The sequence below is a fragment of the Zingiber officinale genome, chromosome 2A (genome assembly GCF_018446385.1).
Source record: "Zingiber officinale cultivar Zhangliang chromosome 2A, Zo_v1.1, whole genome shotgun sequence".
In the NCBI taxonomy this organism is placed as follows: Eukaryota; Viridiplantae; Streptophyta; class Magnoliopsida; order Zingiberales; family Zingiberaceae; genus Zingiber; species Zingiber officinale.
The window spans coordinates 162,980,632-163,001,097 of NC_055988.1; the positions used below are offsets into that span (position 1 = coordinate 162,980,632).

At 37.5% G+C, this 20,466-nt stretch overlaps 1 protein-coding gene across 1 annotated transcript; it reads left to right on the top strand.

The window, feature by feature from the left end:
* Positions 1-14,467: 14,467 nt before the first annotated feature.
* Positions 14,468-15,616, top strand: LOC122040230 (protodermal factor 1-like). Its single transcript, XM_042599566.1, has 3 exons — positions 14,468-14,662; positions 14,730-14,988; positions 15,077-15,616. Exons 1-3 carry the CDS (start codon positions 14,515-14,517, stop codon positions 15,390-15,392), a joined length of 723 nt encoding a protein of 240 aa, XP_042455500.1. The 5' UTR covers positions 14,468-14,514; the 3' UTR covers positions 15,393-15,616.
* The last annotated feature ends 4,850 nt before the right edge of the window (positions 15,617-20,466 follow it).

Sequence of the window (20,466 nt, forward strand, 5' to 3'; positions counted from 1 at the left end):
TGCCTTCGGGTGTTACAAAACCAAATTCCATTATTAAAAGAAAATCAAAATCAATTTTGAAAAAATACCTCCATTTTCTTCTTCTAGTTGACGAAATCCCCCTCAAACTTCGGTGGGTAGATACTTGATCAGACCATCTCATGTGCTTCATTCGGCGGTTAGTCCTCCTGAAGCGAATTTGGCTATGATATCACTTGTTGGTCCCGACAGCGGCCGACTAGAGGGGGGAGAAGATCCCTGCAATAAAAAACGAACCTTCCTCGTTCTTTATAGCGTAATTAAATCGAACACTTGCATAAACAAAGTAAATAAACTAAAAGAAAGAGACACAACAAATTACTTGGTTACAATCCGAGAGGTTGCTAATCCAAGAAAAATAAAAGCTCAATAAACTCTCCTTCAGGCAGAGAAGCCTCTTACAGCTGTTGACGCACTCAATTACAACTCAGAACTCAAGATGGATCAATTACAAGTATTGTTCTATATTTCCTAGGTCCAGGGGTCATTTGATAGCCCTGGAAAATCTTTTTCCAGGGCTGGAAGGCGCCTTCCATAGGGCTGGAAGGTGTCTCTAGCAAGGCACCAATGGATAAGAGTTTATCCACTGGCAACGGCAAAATCTGCCTAGTTGAAGGCGCCTTCTATAAGGCTGGAATACACCTTTATTTTGTTCATCGAATGTGCCTTCCATCCATGGAAGGCGCCTTCCACAGTGAGGCGCGGAGGCTCCTCGGAGGGGTCTTCAATTCCCTTTGAAGGCGCCTCTAGCAATGTTTCTAGCCTCCTTTCGCTCTTCTGCTGCTCCAATCGCCTCGGTGATTTCGACCAATTGAAATATGGCTCACCCGAATCCTTTTTCTGGCCTTCTCCTCTGGCAGGCTTCCGCTCCGATTTCTTGTCTCTCGGACCGCCGCGCGCGTCCTTCTCGTCCGCCTATGTACTCTTTTGCAGCACATCGTCCCTCAGACGCACTAAGCCTGTCAGCTCTCTCCATGCCGTCATTCTTGTTAGCTACGTCTTCCGCTTGACTTCTTGTGCTCTTAAGCTCTTGCACACTTAGACATAGGGTTAAACACCAACATAACCTAACTTTACTTGGTTGATCTTATCAAAACTACCACGGGATACTAACAACTACAACAAAAATAGCTTTTCGAAACGTGCAAATTCGCTTTCCACAACATGCATTGCACGCTGCACAATTAAAAGATGTTGAAAGTCCTAGATTATCTGCAACATGCGTTACACGCTGTAAATATTATTATCCGCAGTGCGCAACACATGTCACGGGAAATAACATGTGCAGAATGCTTTGCGCGTTGCGGATATTATTTTCCACAGCGTACGTAGTGTGCTATGGAATGTGTTTTCTATAGCATGCAAATGCATGCTATTAATATTCTAATCCGTAGCGTGCAAAGGTACGCTGCTGATATTCTTATCTATATTAAAAAAAGTTAATTTCATTGACAAAAATAATAAACTAAAATTTTACAATAAATTTAGTGTAAATCTAATCCACACAAAATTAATAAAAGACACTGTTTGTCATTATACCAAAATAAGATCTAAAGATCCAAAATAAGATACGAAATCGCTGACAAACTAATTATTACATAACAATGATTACACTTCCAATCCACACAAATTAGTAGAATATGTATCAATCACATAATATTATAAATTTAGATAACCATGCGACTGTGCTTCCTATTGGGTCATCGAGAAACTATATTTCATCATTTGGTTGAAGTAGGTCCACCTTTTCCACCAAAATCTTATCAACCCAAACTTTTCAGCATGATCCACTAAGAATAATGTGATGCACTTTTGTGTGTGGATATGTGGATGCAATTCAACCTTCTTTAACAACTAATTCATCAGCAGACCAATAAAGCAACATACATTTAGTATTAGCACGGATATCTCCACTAGCACGGATATCTCCATGACTCACATTTCTCAAATTTGACTGTTAATAAATAGTACAAAGTTATTAATTCAACCATGTCTATTTTTGTAACAATTTTATGGTTTAGAAATACATAATTTTAAGATTATTACCTAGAAACATGACCAAAATGTCACTTTTTTTTGACATCAATATTGATATCACTGTTGCAACCAAATTCATTCCTAATACCGCTACAAATGTCACCACTAGCAATCTAATTTTACAACCAAATCATGTCAAGCAATGCCATCATGATAATTCAAAAGAATTTAAGTGTGCATACCAAACTTATTTTATATATGTTGTTTAGTTACTAACCTGTTCTTGATGCTTTTATTGCCTCATACTTTGTAAAAATATGGACCTTATTTCTTACATTTCTAGCTGATTTTGTTACCTCATTTCTTGCATTTTGTACTATAGTTTGAAGTTGTTGTTGAACATTCTACAATATAATTTGAAGTTGTTGAATAGTTTCATTTTGTTGCACAGAAGCTCCAACTTTCGATGGTGTAACTCCAAATTCCATTCAGCGTACTCTATCTCGAGCTTCATTGCCAAACACAATGTTAATTGTATCATCAGCAATATAGTTGGGCTTTGAGATTCTATTGGGCATTTTTGAATTTTTTCTGTAAAAAAAAAACTAATTTATGAGAAAGCGGCATCAAGATTGAATCTTCATACAAAATGAAAACAAGAACTAATTTATGAGAAAGCAGCATCAAGATTTTCAAACGAATTTGTGATTGGATAAGATTCAACCAACTCAGTTTGTATCTGCGTCCTTTGATCTTTCAACAATCAGTTGTCCAATGGTCCTACAAGCATCATCATCAACCAGAGATGACAAAGTATTCCTGAGATCCTTAGAATTACTGCTTGCTATAGAGAGAAATTTTGCTCGTTCCTCTATGAATCACTTTCGCATGAATGTATCTCCTGGAGAAAAAAACATTTAGCAAGAAAGGCCGCATTTACATGTCTGTTCTTTGCTTCCATGATTTTCTATTGCGTCTCTTTGCAGCTTCACTTTTTGATTTACGAGTCCATGCAGCCTGAACAGCACCAACCTACAAAAGGAAACTAAATACAGTTCTTGAGATAAACATACAAATATGTAACAAGTTGCAACTAGAAAATCCAACTGGTCAAACATTTGGTGAAGTATATTGTGTCCAATTTCTAATGAAAGAATAAAGTACCGATTAAGGTCTTCTTTGTGCTGATTACTAATGATACATCTTCAGTCATATATGAGACGATTTAGATAGCTTACATAACTAAATAAAATATGCCAACATATACAAAGAAGAGTTTGTTTGGAAAAAAGGTATCAGTATGAATGATTATGAAAGATAACTTAGTAATGTTATGCAAGTGAATCATATCACAATGATAGATATGTTTATCCATCTTTATAAGGACAAGAACACAACAGCTAGCATGAATGTTCCAAACAGAATCATGAATGCTTTTGATTTACGTTTGTCATTATCTAGCTACCATTTAAAGGGACTTGATATCATGAGAGATTTGTCTGTCCAAACTCAATATTTCATATTGTAGTTTAATCCACAAAAGAAAATTGGGTGGTCATTTTAATAGCATAAAGAAAAAGGGAGAGAATAGATTTCCAAGTTCATCTCACATTATAACAAACAGGAAACAACCAATTCCACATTTTCTATGCACACAACTCAATCGAAGACACACAACATATTCTTTAAATAATACAAACGCAGAATCAAACAAATAGATGAAATAAAAATGACAATTTTTATCTTAAAGCAAAACATGAAATAAAAGCATCCTTAATCATACTGGTTTGCTATAATTTCATTCATTTCCCAGAATTTCATGCGCAAAGATTGAACATGAAGAAAAATGATTTCCGGACAACAACATTCATGCCCTAATTCAGCAATCTGCATCATGAGTATGTTCAAGTACGAAGGCATAAATTTTCCAAAATCCCTAATTCAGCAAGTGTATGGCAGATCCTTGAAATAAGCATAAACAATCATAAGCTTTAAAATCTTATGCTGAATTGGTGATATGGTTCCAGTTGGAACAAAATCGTTTCATGCTATTTTGCAGAGAGAGGCGGACTAAAGAAAGAAGGAAGAGCATCTGATGACTGAAGGAAGGTCGCTTACCGTTTCATAATACAGCCTCTGATGACTAGCCGAGAGAGGCGACGTCGGTGAGGAGGAGGCAGCGAAGATGACGGAAAGTCGAGGCGGCGTCGATGAGGAGGCAGCGAAGATGACAGAAATTCGAGGCGACGAGGAGGAGACGGAGAAGATGGCGGAAAGTCGAGGTGGCGAGTAGGAGGCGGCGAAGAGGAGACGGAGAGTCAAGCGACGAGGAGGATGGAGAGTCAAGGCGCTAGGAGGACGGAGAGTTGAGGCGCGAGGATTTTGGGAAAGAAATAACAAAAAAAAAAAAAAAAAAAAAAAAAGGGGGAAAAAAAAACACTTTTTATACGTCCATTTGCAGCGTACGCCATTGATAATAAATGAATGTATTAATATGCTAATTTTTTTATATGCCGTCATTGTTATTTATTATTTCCATATTAATTATCCTATTTAAATATTTTATCTTAAATTTTAAATAAAGTAGTTAAAAAATCTGTACATCAACTATCCTATCTATTATCTAAATTTAGATTTGATTAATAGTTATTCTCTAAATTTAGGGAATGAAATCTCTATTTGTGCAGGAAGCATCTGACGATCGAACCTATATTTTGATTATGTCAAAGGGTCCAAACTTAAGTTGTTTTGTTATTTAATGTGTTTAAATGAGTTCACAGAAAAGTCCTAAGTGTACTTAGGCAAAAGTCCTAGCTGCGGTTAGACAAGTGGAAAATCCTAGGGGATGACAACCCTAGGTCTTCGGAGGTGACAACCTTAGGTCTTAGGGGGTGATAACCCTAGGCGGAAAGTCTTGGTGGGTCGAGGACTTGGGCAAAAGTCCTAGAGTCGAGGACTCTAGGTGGAAAGTATTGGTGTCGCGAACCAGGTGAAAGACTGGGCGGATTGTGGAGCGGATGTCCAGCGGAAAGTCCTGGAACCTCGAGTGCTAAGTAAAAGTCTAGTTGGTCTGGAGGATCAATTGGCAACAAGTAAACTCTCCTGAGTGGAGTAGGTGAGGGAACAGTAGGCGTCGGTTCTACCTAGGGTTTCCGGTCGGAAATCCAAAGTCAGAACTGGACAGTCCGATGACTGTCAAATTCTATGTCTTATTATGTCCTAACTTGGTTCTACAGGGTATGTTGTACTAACGCATTTTGCAAGAAGTGAATTGGAGTGTTTGCCTCAAGTAACCTGGAGAAACAACCTCGCAGCAAGGCGCGAGGGCGCCCTCATGGAGCTTGAGGGCGCCCTCATGGAGCTTGAGGGCGTCCTGGACCTTGCGCGAGGGTGCCCTCATGAAGGTTGAGGGCACCCTCAGGCGGATAGCCTGTGACTGGGTCGAAGCTCATCCACGCTACGGATTCGGCGCGGATGAGGGCACCCTCCATGCTGTTGAGGGCGCCCTCCACAGGCTATAAAAGGCAGTCTCGAGTAGAAGCTTTGTACAACAACGAAATCGCAACATGTCTTCTCCGTGCTGCTCAAAAGACGATCCAGAAAAGCTATAGCAAGACTCTGACGAGCAGGAGCTTCAAAATCATTATTTTTGTTGTCGATATAAATTTTTCTATTGCTCTAATATTGTACTTAAAATGTAAAGAATTTTCGTGCTTATAGTGATTGCCCAAAGTAAACGTTCAACGAGCATGAGCCTTGGAGTAGGAGTCGTCCCAAGCTCTGAACCAAGTAAATCTTGGTGTTCGTGTGTTTGTTTTAAAATTTCCGTTGCATTTTACTTTGAGTTTTCCCAAACGAAAGTGAAAGTCACGAGCGCTATTCACCCCCTCTAGCGCTTTCGATCCAACAATTAGTATCAGAGCGGGGTCGCTCTAAATCGGTACAACTACCGTTCGAGTAATTTTTTGCTTTTTCGTCCATTTTTTCTAAAAATAAAACCTTACGCCTTTCATTTTTTTCCATCCAAAATTGTTTTTGAAAATTTATTTTCATCTTTTCACTATTGATCGGTATTAGCGAAATATCACATTTTCAAAAATTTGTGATAATATTTTTTTAAATATTTTTTAATATTTTATTATTTGTTTTTTAAAAAATAATTATTATTTCTATTTTTCTTCCGCACTACTAATCCAAGACCATGTCTTGGGATATTTGGTTCCTTTTTTTTTGTGTGCGAGAGTTTTCTCCTAAATGACCCATTAAAAAGACTATAACACAGATCGCCCACCGCTCTTCTCCGGAGAAGATTTCGAATACTGGAAAGATCAGATGGAGCACCAACTGAAAACCCAAATGGAGATATGGACCATAGTTCAAGTCGGATTTATACCCCCCCCCTTTGCCCCGAAGGAGGTGTGCCCATCGCCTATGACAAGTGGGATGCACAAACAAGAAGAAAATTCGAGGAAAATGCAAAAGCAAAAAGCAACATGGACTCTCCTATGCGGACTAACAAATTCAGAGCTTGATCGAGTTGGGAAGTTCAACAATGCTAAGAAGCTTTGGGAGAAATTGCTCAAACTTCATGAGATTCTTTCAGAGTCAGAAGATCAAGTCGAACCAGAGTTCGAATCTAAGTACGAATCTCCAGAGTCAACCTCTGAACCAGACTCAGAAGAATCGGATCAGATCGATTTCATAGCACTAATGGCCAAAGAAGAGATAGCTGAATCTGAATCTGAATTCGAAATGGCAACAATCGAGGGGGAGAATCCTATGATGGATCTAAAAGGTAATATTGTAAATTCAAATAATAAATTTCATATAACCTGTTCTAAGCGTAGGGAGAGAGGATACTATAGAAACAAGTGTCCTACTCATAAGATTCGGCCGACACAACCTGAGAAGAAGGAGAAATTGATCCGGAAAGGGAAGAAGCACATTAAATGCTCCAAGTACAGACGAACGGGTCCTGCAAACAACAATGCCCAAAAAGAAGACCCAAGAATCCAGGAGGAGAAATCAAGGTAAGTAAATTTACATTACATGAAAATTCAATTTTTGCGACACATGTATGTACCCTAGCAATTCCGCTTACTCTAGTATAGATTTCTCTAGAAAATTAGATATGCATGCTAATAATACCATGAATAAATTTGATTCAAATCTAAATAAGAATAACTCAAAATTATTTAATAAGAAATTAAGAGAAACAAAGTAATGTTTTGAAAGATAAAATATATAAGTTAGAAAAGATTATTAATAATTTAACAAATCCACAAAATCTAGACTTGGGTTACAAGTCTAAGGTAACACTTAAACCCTACAAACCAAGCTATAATCAAATACCTTTTAATTATTAAATCTAAACTTAAACTAAAGTAAATCTAAGTTAAATCTAACCTTAAATTCAATTAACTTAGATCTAAACTAAATCAAATTAAAACTCAAAAGTTAACTTAAACTTGTTAACTTAACTAATAAATTACTTGATTTGGTTGTTCCATGCAAATTATCATAACCATGCATATGCTAAATTAATAAATGTCAATCATGATTATTAATCATAAGACGTTGACTGAGGAAGATTTCTCCATAAGCGATCACGATTTCTCAGTCGCGTAGGGATTTACATGCTTTCAAAAATGCTCTGATACTATTGTTGGTTTCTTTAAGAGAATGAAACAAAAACGAAATCAAACTATAATCATTCACAGTGATCTCCCGAAGAAATCGTAGAAGAAGACGTTGGTCGACGAAGACGCTGCTGCTGTCGGAAGCACGATCACGAGTAACCGGAAATCGCTTCAAGGTTCACGAACCAAATCCCAGGATGTTCTGCTTTGGCTCTCTGCTCGTTCTCTTATCCCCTCACCTTATGCACTTCTCACTTGCCCACGATTGATCTTGGACGCCATCATATATAGCAAGCAAAACATCGGTTACCAACCGATGCTTTGATGGTTGACTTTCAATGGAGGATGATGAAGGTGAATGGGCACCCCTTCATCTTCCTGACGTTGCAACTGATGCAATGTCTAACAGTTTGGGAGGTTTCTCTATCAAGAATTGAGTCAAGTTCAGCATGATTAGGTAAAACAACATCTTCTGCTACCACTGTTTGAAGTTTAACCTAGTGAAATTCTCTGGCTTTTCCCATGATTGATTGGAACATTTTCAATGAGGGCAGAGTGGACCTTCACATGTTGAGCCTCTTGTATTTCAATAGTTTTTGTAGTCATCTCAACATAACTGAATCTATGTAAGACTATTGGAAAATTACCAGTGACCTGCTGCATTGTCTAGTCATTGCCTGGCTCGACTACTGAGTCGAAAGAATTTCTTAGTGCCAACTTGGCTTAGTCCGAATGGGTCTCTTGGTTAGGAAAAATGCGACGGTAAGTCAGGAAATGTGTTTGACGTAGTTTTCTTAAAACATATTCATCTCTTCTGGTTGTGCTTTGAGGTCACGATTGGATGTCTATTTCTCAAGATATAATGGGAAAATCACATAAATAACTAAGCACTAGTTGTTCATAGTGAATTAAGCAATAACCGAATGTTATCACAAATAGATCTATCGAGCAGAGCACATGATAGAGAGAAGATCAGGAGAACGAAGGTGGAAGAATCACTATTATATCTGCTCTTGCACACTCCTCTACTTATGGTCATGACCTCCTTATATAGGAGCTCCACCATTCATAGTAGTAAATGGATCGATTAAAAACCAATTAATGTCTCAAAAAGTCAACCGTCGACCATCAATGGTCAGTCAATTTTAAATACACCATCAACATCTGATAATTTCATATTGGTCTTATTAATGCCTCTGTTACACATGTTTATTTTCTTGAAAAAATTTTATTCCGACCGAGCTAACATTCGATGTCTATAGATTATGTTCGCACATGAGTTAACTTGATTCAATGTAATCCAGATCTTAAATTTGTACCTCTTACGAACCCACTCATAAGAGAAAGTCTTTACCCTTGTACATGTTCACAACCTCAATAGTTATGATATATTAAAAATTAATCATAATGTCATAAAACTCCGACTAAAATCTCATTCATAATTGAGCATCCTTCTTTTATACCTCTCTTGTTTTCATTCAAATGTCCCAGAAATGAGTTTTTTTATAGATTAACCTGGTCAAAATCATATATTAAAAATATTATGATATATGATAATAATAAATATGGTATGTCATCTCAATCATTATAAAAATAATAATAAATATAGTTGCAATTGAAATTAAACATGATAAGTAAATTTTATCATCACCAGACTTAATAGTACTGTGTGCAAATTAAGTTTATCCTCTTAAAATTTCTATATATAAAGCTGTTTTTTTTATAATTTATTTTTGATGTTCACGCACACACCGCGTTGATTGAATGTGAGATGTTGGTTTGTTTTGAATGAGAGTGACAAAAATCTATCTGCATCTAATTCGTTTTCTGTTACACCAAGCGAATGTTTGTAAAAGCTAGCTAGCATTATTGCACTGATAACGGACAATTTGCTAGTAGGTGGCCAAAGGGCCAAAGCTACAGATCGTGTGAGGCTAGGAATGAACAACACTGTACAATTTATGTATTAATGTTGAAGCTAATTAAACTGTTCTACAGCGTTTAGTTAGTTAAGTAGAATTTAAAGACCTGCATTATATTCCTGTCAAATGAAACCTATTGCGCTCCTAGAGTTCCTCCGACTTTGATTTTTTCATATTTTTATAAGTCATTTATAATCATTAACAACTTTTAGTCAAAGTTGTCTAAAACCCTAACTCCTCGAAATTGTGTCAAATTGTGTCAAATTGTGTTGTTGCACACCTAGTATTTCCCAATACATTATATTTCTTTATACATAATATATTACATTTTGTTTTCTAATATTACAATATAATACGTTTCTTCATAGTATCAAAGTATGTTATTTCATCAATTGCTTTCGATCAGCCATATTCTTTTGGAGATTCTTGATAAATTGACCACACTGTATCCCAACACAAAAGCCCTGAGAAGATTTGCTGCTTCTCCTTGATCACCTCGTTTTTCCCCCTTCCTTTTCCTCCTCAAGTATGATACTTTCAGAAACCCAATCAAATCATCTTAAATGGTTCAAACTTTATCCTCTAGCTATTAGTTATACATAGCTTTTTGAATGCTTGAAAACTATATATGATGATATGTTATGGGAGATATCATGGAACCTGTTGGTTCTGGAATAATAGAAAATTTTTTAATTTAAAAAATTTAAATTTATTTGGTCTGAGCTTAAACTATTGAACTTAGGAATGTCGAATAATTGGAAAGGTCGAGCCAAGAAGACTTAGTCAGGAGGCTGAGCTACCGAGCTACTAGGATACACTACCAAGCTACCGATCGAGCTACTAGGATGAACTACCAAGCTAGGTCAAGCTACTGAGCTAGTAGGACGAACTACCAAGCTAACAAGTCAAGGAGGCCGAGCAGTAGAGTTGGAAGCAAGTTGATCGGTTGAATGCTGAGATATCGAGTTGGGAGGCCGAGTTGCCAAGTGACTTGACTTGAGAGACTGAGTCAAGAAGGTTGAGTTAGGAAAGCTGAGTCAGGGAGCCCAAGACGGGAAGACCAAGTCTGGGCAGCCTACTCGGGAGGTTGAGTGACTAGGGAGACTCAGTTGGGAAGGCCAAGTCAAGAAGTTGAGCTTGGAAGGCTGGGTAGGGAAGTTTGTTGAGCACAGTTGAGGCTTGTGTCTAACACTTGGGTCAAATTTATTCAACAATAATTTGATAGATCTGACTAGCAAGGAAGAAACAATTGAACAAAAACAAGACAGGAACAAACGACAATCTATAATAGCACTACTAAAGCATACCGATTTTGATGTTTTATTTTCATGGGATGCCCAGTTAGTTAAAGAATGATAGATTTGCTATAATAGAACGACAGAGATCAATTTTCAACGGAGGCATGCTTTCAAGAAAATTTTTTTCCACCCCCTAGCAACTTAGTGATCGGCTATAAGTTGATCTGCAATTTACCTTCTATTACATAACATGGGAATGGATTGTGAGATATATATAGGGTGAACATAATCATCTTTTGCTATAGTAAAGCATCAACATAAGAGGTTAGATCTCATCTAACAACTAGGGATAGACTATTGTTGATCAAATTGTACCAGTATAGAATACAAATTTATGCTCTTCTATTATTCTAGATTTTTTGATTCAACTTATTTAGATGAGATGGTATCTAATCCTTCTCATTTTCATCGATTGTCAATGAATATAGATATTTTGTTACTTTTACTAATGACTTCTCACAACTCACTTGAATTTTATTTAATGTGCCATTAAATACACTAATATTTGTGGTGATCAATTTCCAATAAACGTTAAAACACAATTTTAAAAACTATCATGGTACTTAGGTCTAACAATGTTGTTGAATACAAACAAACATAACTTCATGTACTTCAAAAGAAACTTTGCCATATTATTCTTGTCTCTATACATCTCAACCAAATGATAGAGCAAAAAATAAAACAAATATATTGACACTATCAAAACTCTACTAGTCACTTCATTTGTTCCTTATAAATTCTAAGGAGAAGCTAAGTCGATTGTTGCCTACACTATCAATAGAACATCATCATTTGTGATCGAAGAACAATCACATATGAATTCCCTCTGCCGCTTCACCTAATTGCTCTATTTTTAAACCATTTTGGTGTTTAGATTTTATTCTTCTTCCTTCGCAAGAGCACAATAAATTTGAACCTCGCTCCCACTTATGTTGTTTCCAAGGATATAGTATTGAACACAAAGGGTATCAATGTTGTGATCCTATTAACAAATGACTTCACATTTTAAGACATGTTATGTTTCTAAAAAACACCATGTTTATCAGCATTTCTTTATTCATATATTGAAGAACTCCATCGCACCTACAAATATTGTCAGACTCTTTTCTAATCCTATCTTTGAAGAAAAGGTTCAACAGTCAGATAATATGACAAACTATCCTACCCAATGATAAGTCGAGGAAAATGAATCTTCTTAACAAACTCAAACAACTTCATTAAACATAGATAATCTCGATATTATAATTTGCCATTGTTATCATGCTCTTACTACATTGCCATCTCTAGTAGTAATCTATGAGAGAAAGGATTGTAGATACTGTAAAAAAAATGGACTTGGGATATTGTTGACCTGCCTCTTGAAAATACAATAGTAGGATGCAAAATGGATCTACAAGATAAATTGAGGGTACAGAGTACACCTTTTAATAAAAAGGGCTCACATAACAGTATGGAATTTATTGTGAAGAAATATTTACTCCAATTACAAAATTAACTACTGTTGATGAAATTGACCTCTAGTCAAGGTTGATAAATTTGAATGTACTCGTGTTGAGTTTTATTAAGTTAAATGATATGTTTGTTGGCTGAGTTAGATGTTAAATAGATCAAGGTTAAGTGCATATTTGATATCAATATATTTGTTAACTAAAGTAAAAAAAGTTAAGTAAGTCAAAATTGATAGATATTTAATAATGAAAAAGTCTAAATATATCATGGTTGATTAGAAATTTGATAGTTTGAAGTCTAATAAGGAGTTAAATAAGGGTAAAATCTAAATGAGTCAAGATTGATCAGACACTTGGTAATCAAGAAAGTCCAAACATATCATAAAAGACGAGATATTAGACACGAGACAGGAAGTCTTGGCAGACTAAGATTGATTAGATGGTAGGTAATAATGAAGCTATTGTAGGTCAAAGTTGATCAATGTTAGGCAATGAGAAAATTTTAGCCCGTCAAAGTTGATTGAATGCTAGAAAATAAATTGATCATATGTTAGACAAGAGATGATAAGTCCTACTAAGTCAAGGTTGGTCGAATGTTATATGATCAAAGTTCTAGTAGGTTGAACTCAATCAAATACTAGGCAAAGATAAGGCTCTAGTAAGTTGGGGTTAACCGATGCTAATCATGCGTGGAAGTTTCAGAACTATGAGGGTCCTTTAGTATAAACAAATTTTACAAACAATGTTCTATGATAGTTGTTAATTGATTGATTAATAGCATCAGCCGATTACCACAGTATTATATTATATTATACTATTCTATAAATACTATTTTATACAGTAACCATCAATTAATTAGTATTGGTTGACTCATAGGTTCAATCAATCAACTATTGATACTGTAGCAGTGATCAGAGAGTTTAGAACTCTAGTATTACACTCACTTAATGAACTATAACAATCATTGATGATGAAATCAGAGTTGGTAAGAGTCATTTTACATACAATAATCAAATTTATTGGAGCAAATGACTGGTGGTGATGAATAATTAACTGGGTGAAAATTAATCCCGATTTAAAAAATATAAAGAAAGAGTCTTGAGAAGATTTTTGCTATCAATTTTTGAGAGCTTAAGATGAGAATGTTACTGCACCTCAAGAGGCAAACCTAAGCGATCAAGAGTGAACAAAGCCATAACTTTATTCGTAAAACTTTTTTGTTTCGAGTTCTTTTGAATGTATTTGTATATTTGACTTGTATTATTTATTTCAACTGGAACGGTAAAAGATTTCCCCGTCTCCGGAAGCTATCCAATAAGAAAAAGACATAGTGGAGTATCGCTAGTATTAAACCGTGGAGTTAGTTTCAAACTATGTAAAATGTCGGGCATATGTTTATATTATATTTGTATATTTCTGCTGCATGTCTAATTTTTTATAGACGAGTACAACGAACGATAAATAAGAATCAAATTGTGAATTGCTATTTACCCCTCTCCCTAACTCAAGGCCAAGGGCCCAACAACTACTGTCCCAACTTTTATTTTCATTGCTGCAATTCATAAATGGTGGCGTATTGAAAGACGTTTTGATCATGTGAGGCAAAGCAGTTGAGTAGCTGATGCAAAGCAAGCAGTCACTCTTGCATTATGGAAGGTACTGCAGAAACAGATCATCATTCTCTTGCATGCACAAGAAAACTCTGAGAGCCAACTCATTCCATACAGAGTAGTGCTGTAAACCACAGCCCCCTTCCCCCCAAACAGGGCAACTACTGATATCAATGCTTCCTTCTCTGCCCTCCTCATTCTGCTTTTGATCTGTTTGATACATTTCCAGACTGAATTAATGCACTCGCTGTGCATCTGAATCCTTAAAAACAAGTAATTTCTTAAATTTCCCATGTGATTTCTATCAATGCCTCACCTAAATCCATGTCATGTACTGCTCCCAAATGTAATGTATCCTGCTCAGTTGGATTACTCAGGATGAGTCTGAAGCATCCAATGAGCAGTCAAGCCATGGAATCTAATGGAACGGATGAATGCAGGGCAGCTGACGCAAAGAACTCATTTAATGTTATCGAGCTACTCACTACCGAACTGAATCCATGCTCATCAATGATCTTCGCTGGATCTGAACACTTGTTGTGGGTATTTATGCCCTTGCAACCACACCAGTCCTCTCCATCGCTGCAACAAATTGGTCAAGCATGGAATGCTGCAAGTGTTTCGTGGTTTGCTTTCTGCTGCTCGTGTTGGCCTCTCCAAATGTGGGCATGAGTCGAAGTCTGCAGGAGCAGGAGCAGGAGCAGGAGCAGAAGAACTTCTATCCTCCCTTAACTGGGACCTCTCCATCTCGTAGGTTCTCTTTGAGACCTCCAGGTTCTTGGCTTACTGTAAAACCTCGTATTTTCTTCCTTTGCAGACTCCAACGGCGGCGCGCCGGATTGTTCGACTCCCTCCGGCGGCGCCTCCCACGCCACTCCCACGCCGTATCACCATGGAAGCGGAAGCTACGGCACTCCCACACCGGATAAGGGAACACCAAGCACACCCGGGGGCGGCTACTATAACTCGCCTCCCGCCACAGGAGGCGGCGGCGAGCACTCTTCTCCAGCCTACCCCTCGCCTTCGACCCCTGCAGTCAACCCGCAGATCCCTCCCTTCTTCACTGGTACATGCAGGTAAGTTGAATATTGCTTACTGTATGTACGTTCTATGGACTGAAATCGAGGTTGCCGGCGTCGATGATTAGTTAATTACCGATTGCAGGTACTGGGGATCCCACCCTGAGATCATAGCCGCCATTTTGGGGTCGCTGGGCAACATCGGGGACATTTTCGGCCACGGCTGCTCCGCCTTCTTCGGCAGCAACCCCAGCCTCCCGGCGGCGCTGACGAACACGAGGCCGGACGGGTACGGCGAGCTCTTCCGCGAGGGCACCGCCGCCTTCCTCAACTCCATGGTCAACAGCAAGTTCCCCTACACGACGCCGCAGGTCAAGTCCGCCTTCGTGGGCTCCATCACCTCCTACGGCGCCGCCCAGGCGCAGGCCGACGTCTTCAAGCAAGCCAACGAGGCGAGATAAAAAAGGGCTCCAGTCAATCATAACCGCCCTTGTCCGTACGTCCGTACGTGTGGGACGTGGTGCATTCCATCGTTGGATTCGTGATCTAGATTGCATGCATGCATTCATTAATTACGTGATCAGGTGTTCTCTGATTAATTGTACTTCAAAATTGTGATTGGTGGTGTTTGTTAGTTATTTAGCAGATCAATGTTGTCGATTATTGGCGAGGTGGTGATGCTTCATGACTGGTGGACCTGACTTCAATTGATATTCCCCTTCTTGTTGTCATCAATTAATTGTGCCCTTACAAAAGTAATGGAAGGTAATTATGAACATTTAATGATACTTGATTATCAACATCCTTTCTTCACTCACCTCCCCTCAAGCCATTAGCCACCCAAATTATCACTTATCTAATCATCTTACAATACGAACTAGGTATATATTTCATGTTCTTATGTGCTAGTCACTATTCCAAAGGATAGTAGTCGTCCGTGATTTACCTCCTCCGTGTTAACCTTGGGATAGGTTGGCGGAGGCGCTGGGGGTGAGCGTAATCGCCTTTTACCACAATAGGTATAGATTTCATGTTGTTCCGCAGGAGGTCCAATTAGCTAAAGGATGATAGACTTATTACAAGGGATCAATTCCCGACGGACGTATGCCCTCGAAAAAAAAAACTCCTCCCACCCCCTAACCAATTTGGCGATAGACTATAAGTTGACCCCGTGATTTACATCCTTTCACATAATCTAGGGAAGAACTATGAGAGGTGTCTAAGGTGAGCGTAACCACCTTTTTGGTATTAAGGTAGAAATTTCATGTTCTCTATGAATGACTATAAATAATTGTGGAATCGATCGTATAGGACACCTAGAATCAGCGTATGGTGTAGGGATTTGTAACAATAGGGTAGGGATTAATTTCCGGCAGATGCGTGTACTCAGGAAAAAAAACTTCTACCACCCTCTAACCATATAGCGATCGGCTATAAGCTGACCCTATGATATGAGGTTGGATTGTAAGGGGCGCCTGAGGTGAGTGTTGTGATATATCAAAAATATATATAAGAATTAAAATGATTAAAATAATTAAAATTGGGCATAATTAAATTTATTTAGGAAAATAAATTTATATTGGTGAGAAAATAAGAGAAAAATAAGTTTATATGAATTTATAGAAATTACTGAAATTTTTCTAGATTTTAAATGAATCTTTTTATATTTTATGGGATAAAGAGGTAAGAGATAAACCTGTTTAAAATACTCAATTAAAGTAAGAGTTGATTTAATATAAAACCTAAGTCCATATAATTTAAACCTAAGTTTTTATTTTCCTTGCCCACCTCGTTTTGATCTCTTCCCCTTGCACTTGCGACGCTGTTCCGCCACACAATGTCGTCATTCGAGAGCAGCTGGAGTCACGCTTCTTCCCTTCCCTGATGTCGATCATTATCCAGGACAAGTAGGAAGCATGACGTTTGTGTTGGTTGCTACTCGGAAAACCTAGCGGTTCCACTGTACAAAAATTTTGTACAAAGGTCTGAACCTTTTCCTAGCTATCATATGTTCTTTTAAATTAAATTTTGGATCGCCTGCGGAACTTAACACGTTTGATCCAAAACTTAATTTATTTGTTCTTTTAGGTTTTGACTTGGATCTCCTGCGGAATTTAACACGTTCGACCCAAATCACCTTAAGTTATTAATTCCATTAAATATTAATTTCCATAATTGGTTCCCAGTACTGACGTGGCGAGGCACATGACCTTCTTGGATATGGGAGCAACCACCACCGACTAGACAAAACCTTTTATGGAAAGTTAATATTTAATTTCCTAAAATAACTTTAGGTTAACCGAAAAGAACAATCAAATCACAAGGAAAAATAAAACAAAAGAACACAACATCGAAAAACATATTCGAAATACTAGAATCGTAAGCCTCTTGTATTTGGTATTATTTCCATAAATAACTAGTATGATGCGGAAAGGAAAAATTACTAGTTATACCTTCTAGAAAGACCTCTTGATCTTCTACCGTATTCCTCTTCTAACCTCGGACGTTGTGTGGGCAACGATCTTCCGAGATGAGAAACCACCAACCACCTTCTTCTCCTCCTAGCTAGGTTCGGCCACAACAAGGAAGCTTCACCAAGGATGAAGAACAAATCACCAACCAAGCTCCAAGGGATGCAAGCTTTCTCTCCTTCTTCTTCTTCTTCTCCAAGTAGTATCTGACCTCCACAAGAGCTCCAAGCAATAAGGATGTTTCGGCCACCACAAAGAGGAAGAGAAGAAAAGAGGTTGGCCGAACACAATACCAAGGAAAAGAGGGAGAGAAATAATAGAGGTTGTATTCCATGAAGGCACCCCCACCCCTTTTTTTATATTCCTTAGCCTTGGCAAATTAGGAAATTTAATTACAATAAAATTTCCTTAATTTCCTTGACATGATTTAATTGAGAAAAATAAAATAAAATTTCCCAATTAAACTATAATGGCCGGCCACATCATGGAGGAATAAATTAGACAAGTTTCAATCAACAAATTAAAACTTCCTAATTTGTTTTCGGAAATTTTAAAAATAAAATTTCTCTTCAAAAATCTCTTCATGGTTGATAAAAAGAAATTTCTATAATTTTAATTTTTAACATGTGAATAATTTTTAAAGAGAAAATAAAATATCTCACCAATCTACAAATAAGGAAAGAGATCTAATCTCTTTCTTTAATCTTCTGTAGATCCTTTTTTAAAAGAGATATTTTAATTTTAATTCTCTTTAATAAATTATATCTTCCACATAATAAAAATTAAAATTAAAATTCATTTTAATTTAATTATGGCCGGCCCCCTCTAGCTTGGGTTCAAGCTAGGGCCGGCCACCCTAAACCATGCTTAGGCCGGCCCTAGCTTGATTCCCAACCTAGCTTGACCGACCCCCTTTAGGTGGGTATAGAAGGTGGGTATAGTACTTTATAAATAAGAGGCTACGATAGGGACCGAGAGGAGGAATTGGTTTTGGTCTCCCGATAAAATTAAGTGTTGGATCGTGAAACGTCGATAGAGGGGGGGTGAATATCGATTCGAAAAACAGTGTTAATAAGAGTTAAGCGCAGCGGAATAATAAAAAACTTAGAAAAGCTAAACACGGTGTTTTTTACTTCGTTCGGAGCCTGTGACGACTCCTACTCGAAGGCCCGTACTCCGTGAGTACTTTCGTTGGGCAATCACTATCAATTCGAATATTACAGAGTTAAGTACAAGAATTGACAGATAAAGAAAATATCGACAATAGAATTAAAACAAAACCAGCACTGAGTCGGAGAGCTTTTCGTGGCGTCGCAAGAGCACAGAGCAGCAGATCTTGGATTCTGAGTTCATATAGAAGCTCTACCCTTGCCCCTTCTTTTATATGAAGCTCAGGGCGCCCCGGATCCCTTCCAGGCGCCCTGGTGAGACGTGGCAGGTCCAACCAGTGAGCTCCACGTGGCGACGCACAATCGGGATAAAACTTGCCTCCCGGGCGCCCGGATCCCCTCCGGGCGCCCGGACCACCTTTCTCCAGAACAGGTCCTTCTCCTACAAGACAAGGTTAGTCTGAGGCAAGTATAATAAATTTCCTGCAAAACAAAGTGTTAGCACAGTTCATGAGTTTGACATGAAAAAGTATGACTTAGATCCCGTCTTTCCGAGACCGGAATCTAGTCACGATCTCGACTTAGATATCCGAAATGGATCTAAGCCGGATCGACGCCTAATGTTCCCTTCCCGGGAACGCGTCCTCACAGTCACTCCCTTCCAGTGACTTACCTTTACTCACCTGCCAGAAGTCCGGTCAGCCCGTCGACCCGTCTGGACTTCGTGCCAGCTATCCGGTCAGCCCGTCGACCTAGCCGGACTTCTCGCCAAGCGTCTGGTCAGCCCGTCGACCCGCTTGGACTTCTCGCCAGCTATCCGGTCAGCCCGTCGACCTAGCTGGGCTTCGTGCCAGACATCCGGTCAGCCCGTCGACCTGTTTGGACTTCTCCTGTACACTCGATCAGAGTGTTAGACAACAGCAGACTAACTTAACCTGATTTGTCATTCATCAAAACATGGGTTAAATCGTTAGTGCTAACCGCACCAACAATCTCTCCCTTTTTGATGGAATGACAACCTAGTTAAGTTAGTGAAAACATATGCCAGAAAAAACCAAGCTTTTAAAGGGTTTTTAGGTTAGTTTGTATTTTCAATTGGTTTAGCTAACTTAACCACCTAACCCTCCCCCTTTGTCATTCATCAAAAGAACTATTGTCAAGTAAGTTTAAATATAGACTTTAGACAAAATAATAAATAATGTCAAGTAAATCTGGGGGAGTTTAAACTTTTGAAAGCTTGTTTAAAGCATTAGCTTTTAGCTTTTAGAAAAATAGCTAAGTTTAGATAGTCTAATTTTCAAACATAAGTGCATAAGTTCTAAATTTCAAGATCAAGTTTTAAATTTTCAAAACAAGTTTCAACTTTGAAACGCTTTTCAAACATAAGTTTTCAAAACTAAGTTTGAAAAATTTATTTTTCCAAAACTGATTTATTTTTCAACACTAAGTTTGTAAACGATTCAATTTAAAACTTAAGTTTTGAAAATGATTTAAGTTTGTAAACTTAAGTTTTGACAAATCTAACTTCCACAATTTTCAACACTAAGTTTTTGCAAATCAAATTTTAGTTTGCAAATATTAAGAAAAGTGATTTTGAACTTTACTTTTAGTTTTCAAAGGAGTTTTCAAAATAATTTTGTAAAATTCTTTTTCCAAAATCAAATTTTTAAAGTTCAAAAGTACTAGTTTCAAAAGCATGGTTTAAAATACTTGAAAAGTTCCGTTTTAAAAAACTAAGTAAAAAGGATAAAAAGTTTGTGACTTAAAACAAACAATTTTGAGTTGATTTAAAAATTTTTTTCACAATTTTAAGCAAGTTGATTTTGAAGATTGATTTTTAAACTTTGATTTTCAAAATTAAGGAAAATGATTTTGAGAAGCTTAGTTTGTAAACTTAGGTTTTGAAAAATCTAATTTCCACAATTTTCAAAACTAAGTTAAATCTAATTTTCAAA

Coding starts and splice junctions, on each gene's coding strand:
- LOC122040230 (XM_042599566.1), top strand. CDS start 14,515: ATGGAATGCTGCAAGTGTTTCGTGGTTTGCTTTCTGCTGCTCGTGTTG. Junction 14,663..14,729: donor AACTGGGACCTCTCCATCTC/GTAGGTTCTCTT, acceptor CTTCCTTTGCAG/ACTCCAACGGCGGCGCGCCG. Junction 14,989..15,076: donor TTCTTCACTGGTACATGCAG/GTAAGTTGAATA, acceptor TACCGATTGCAG/GTACTGGGGATCCCACCCTG.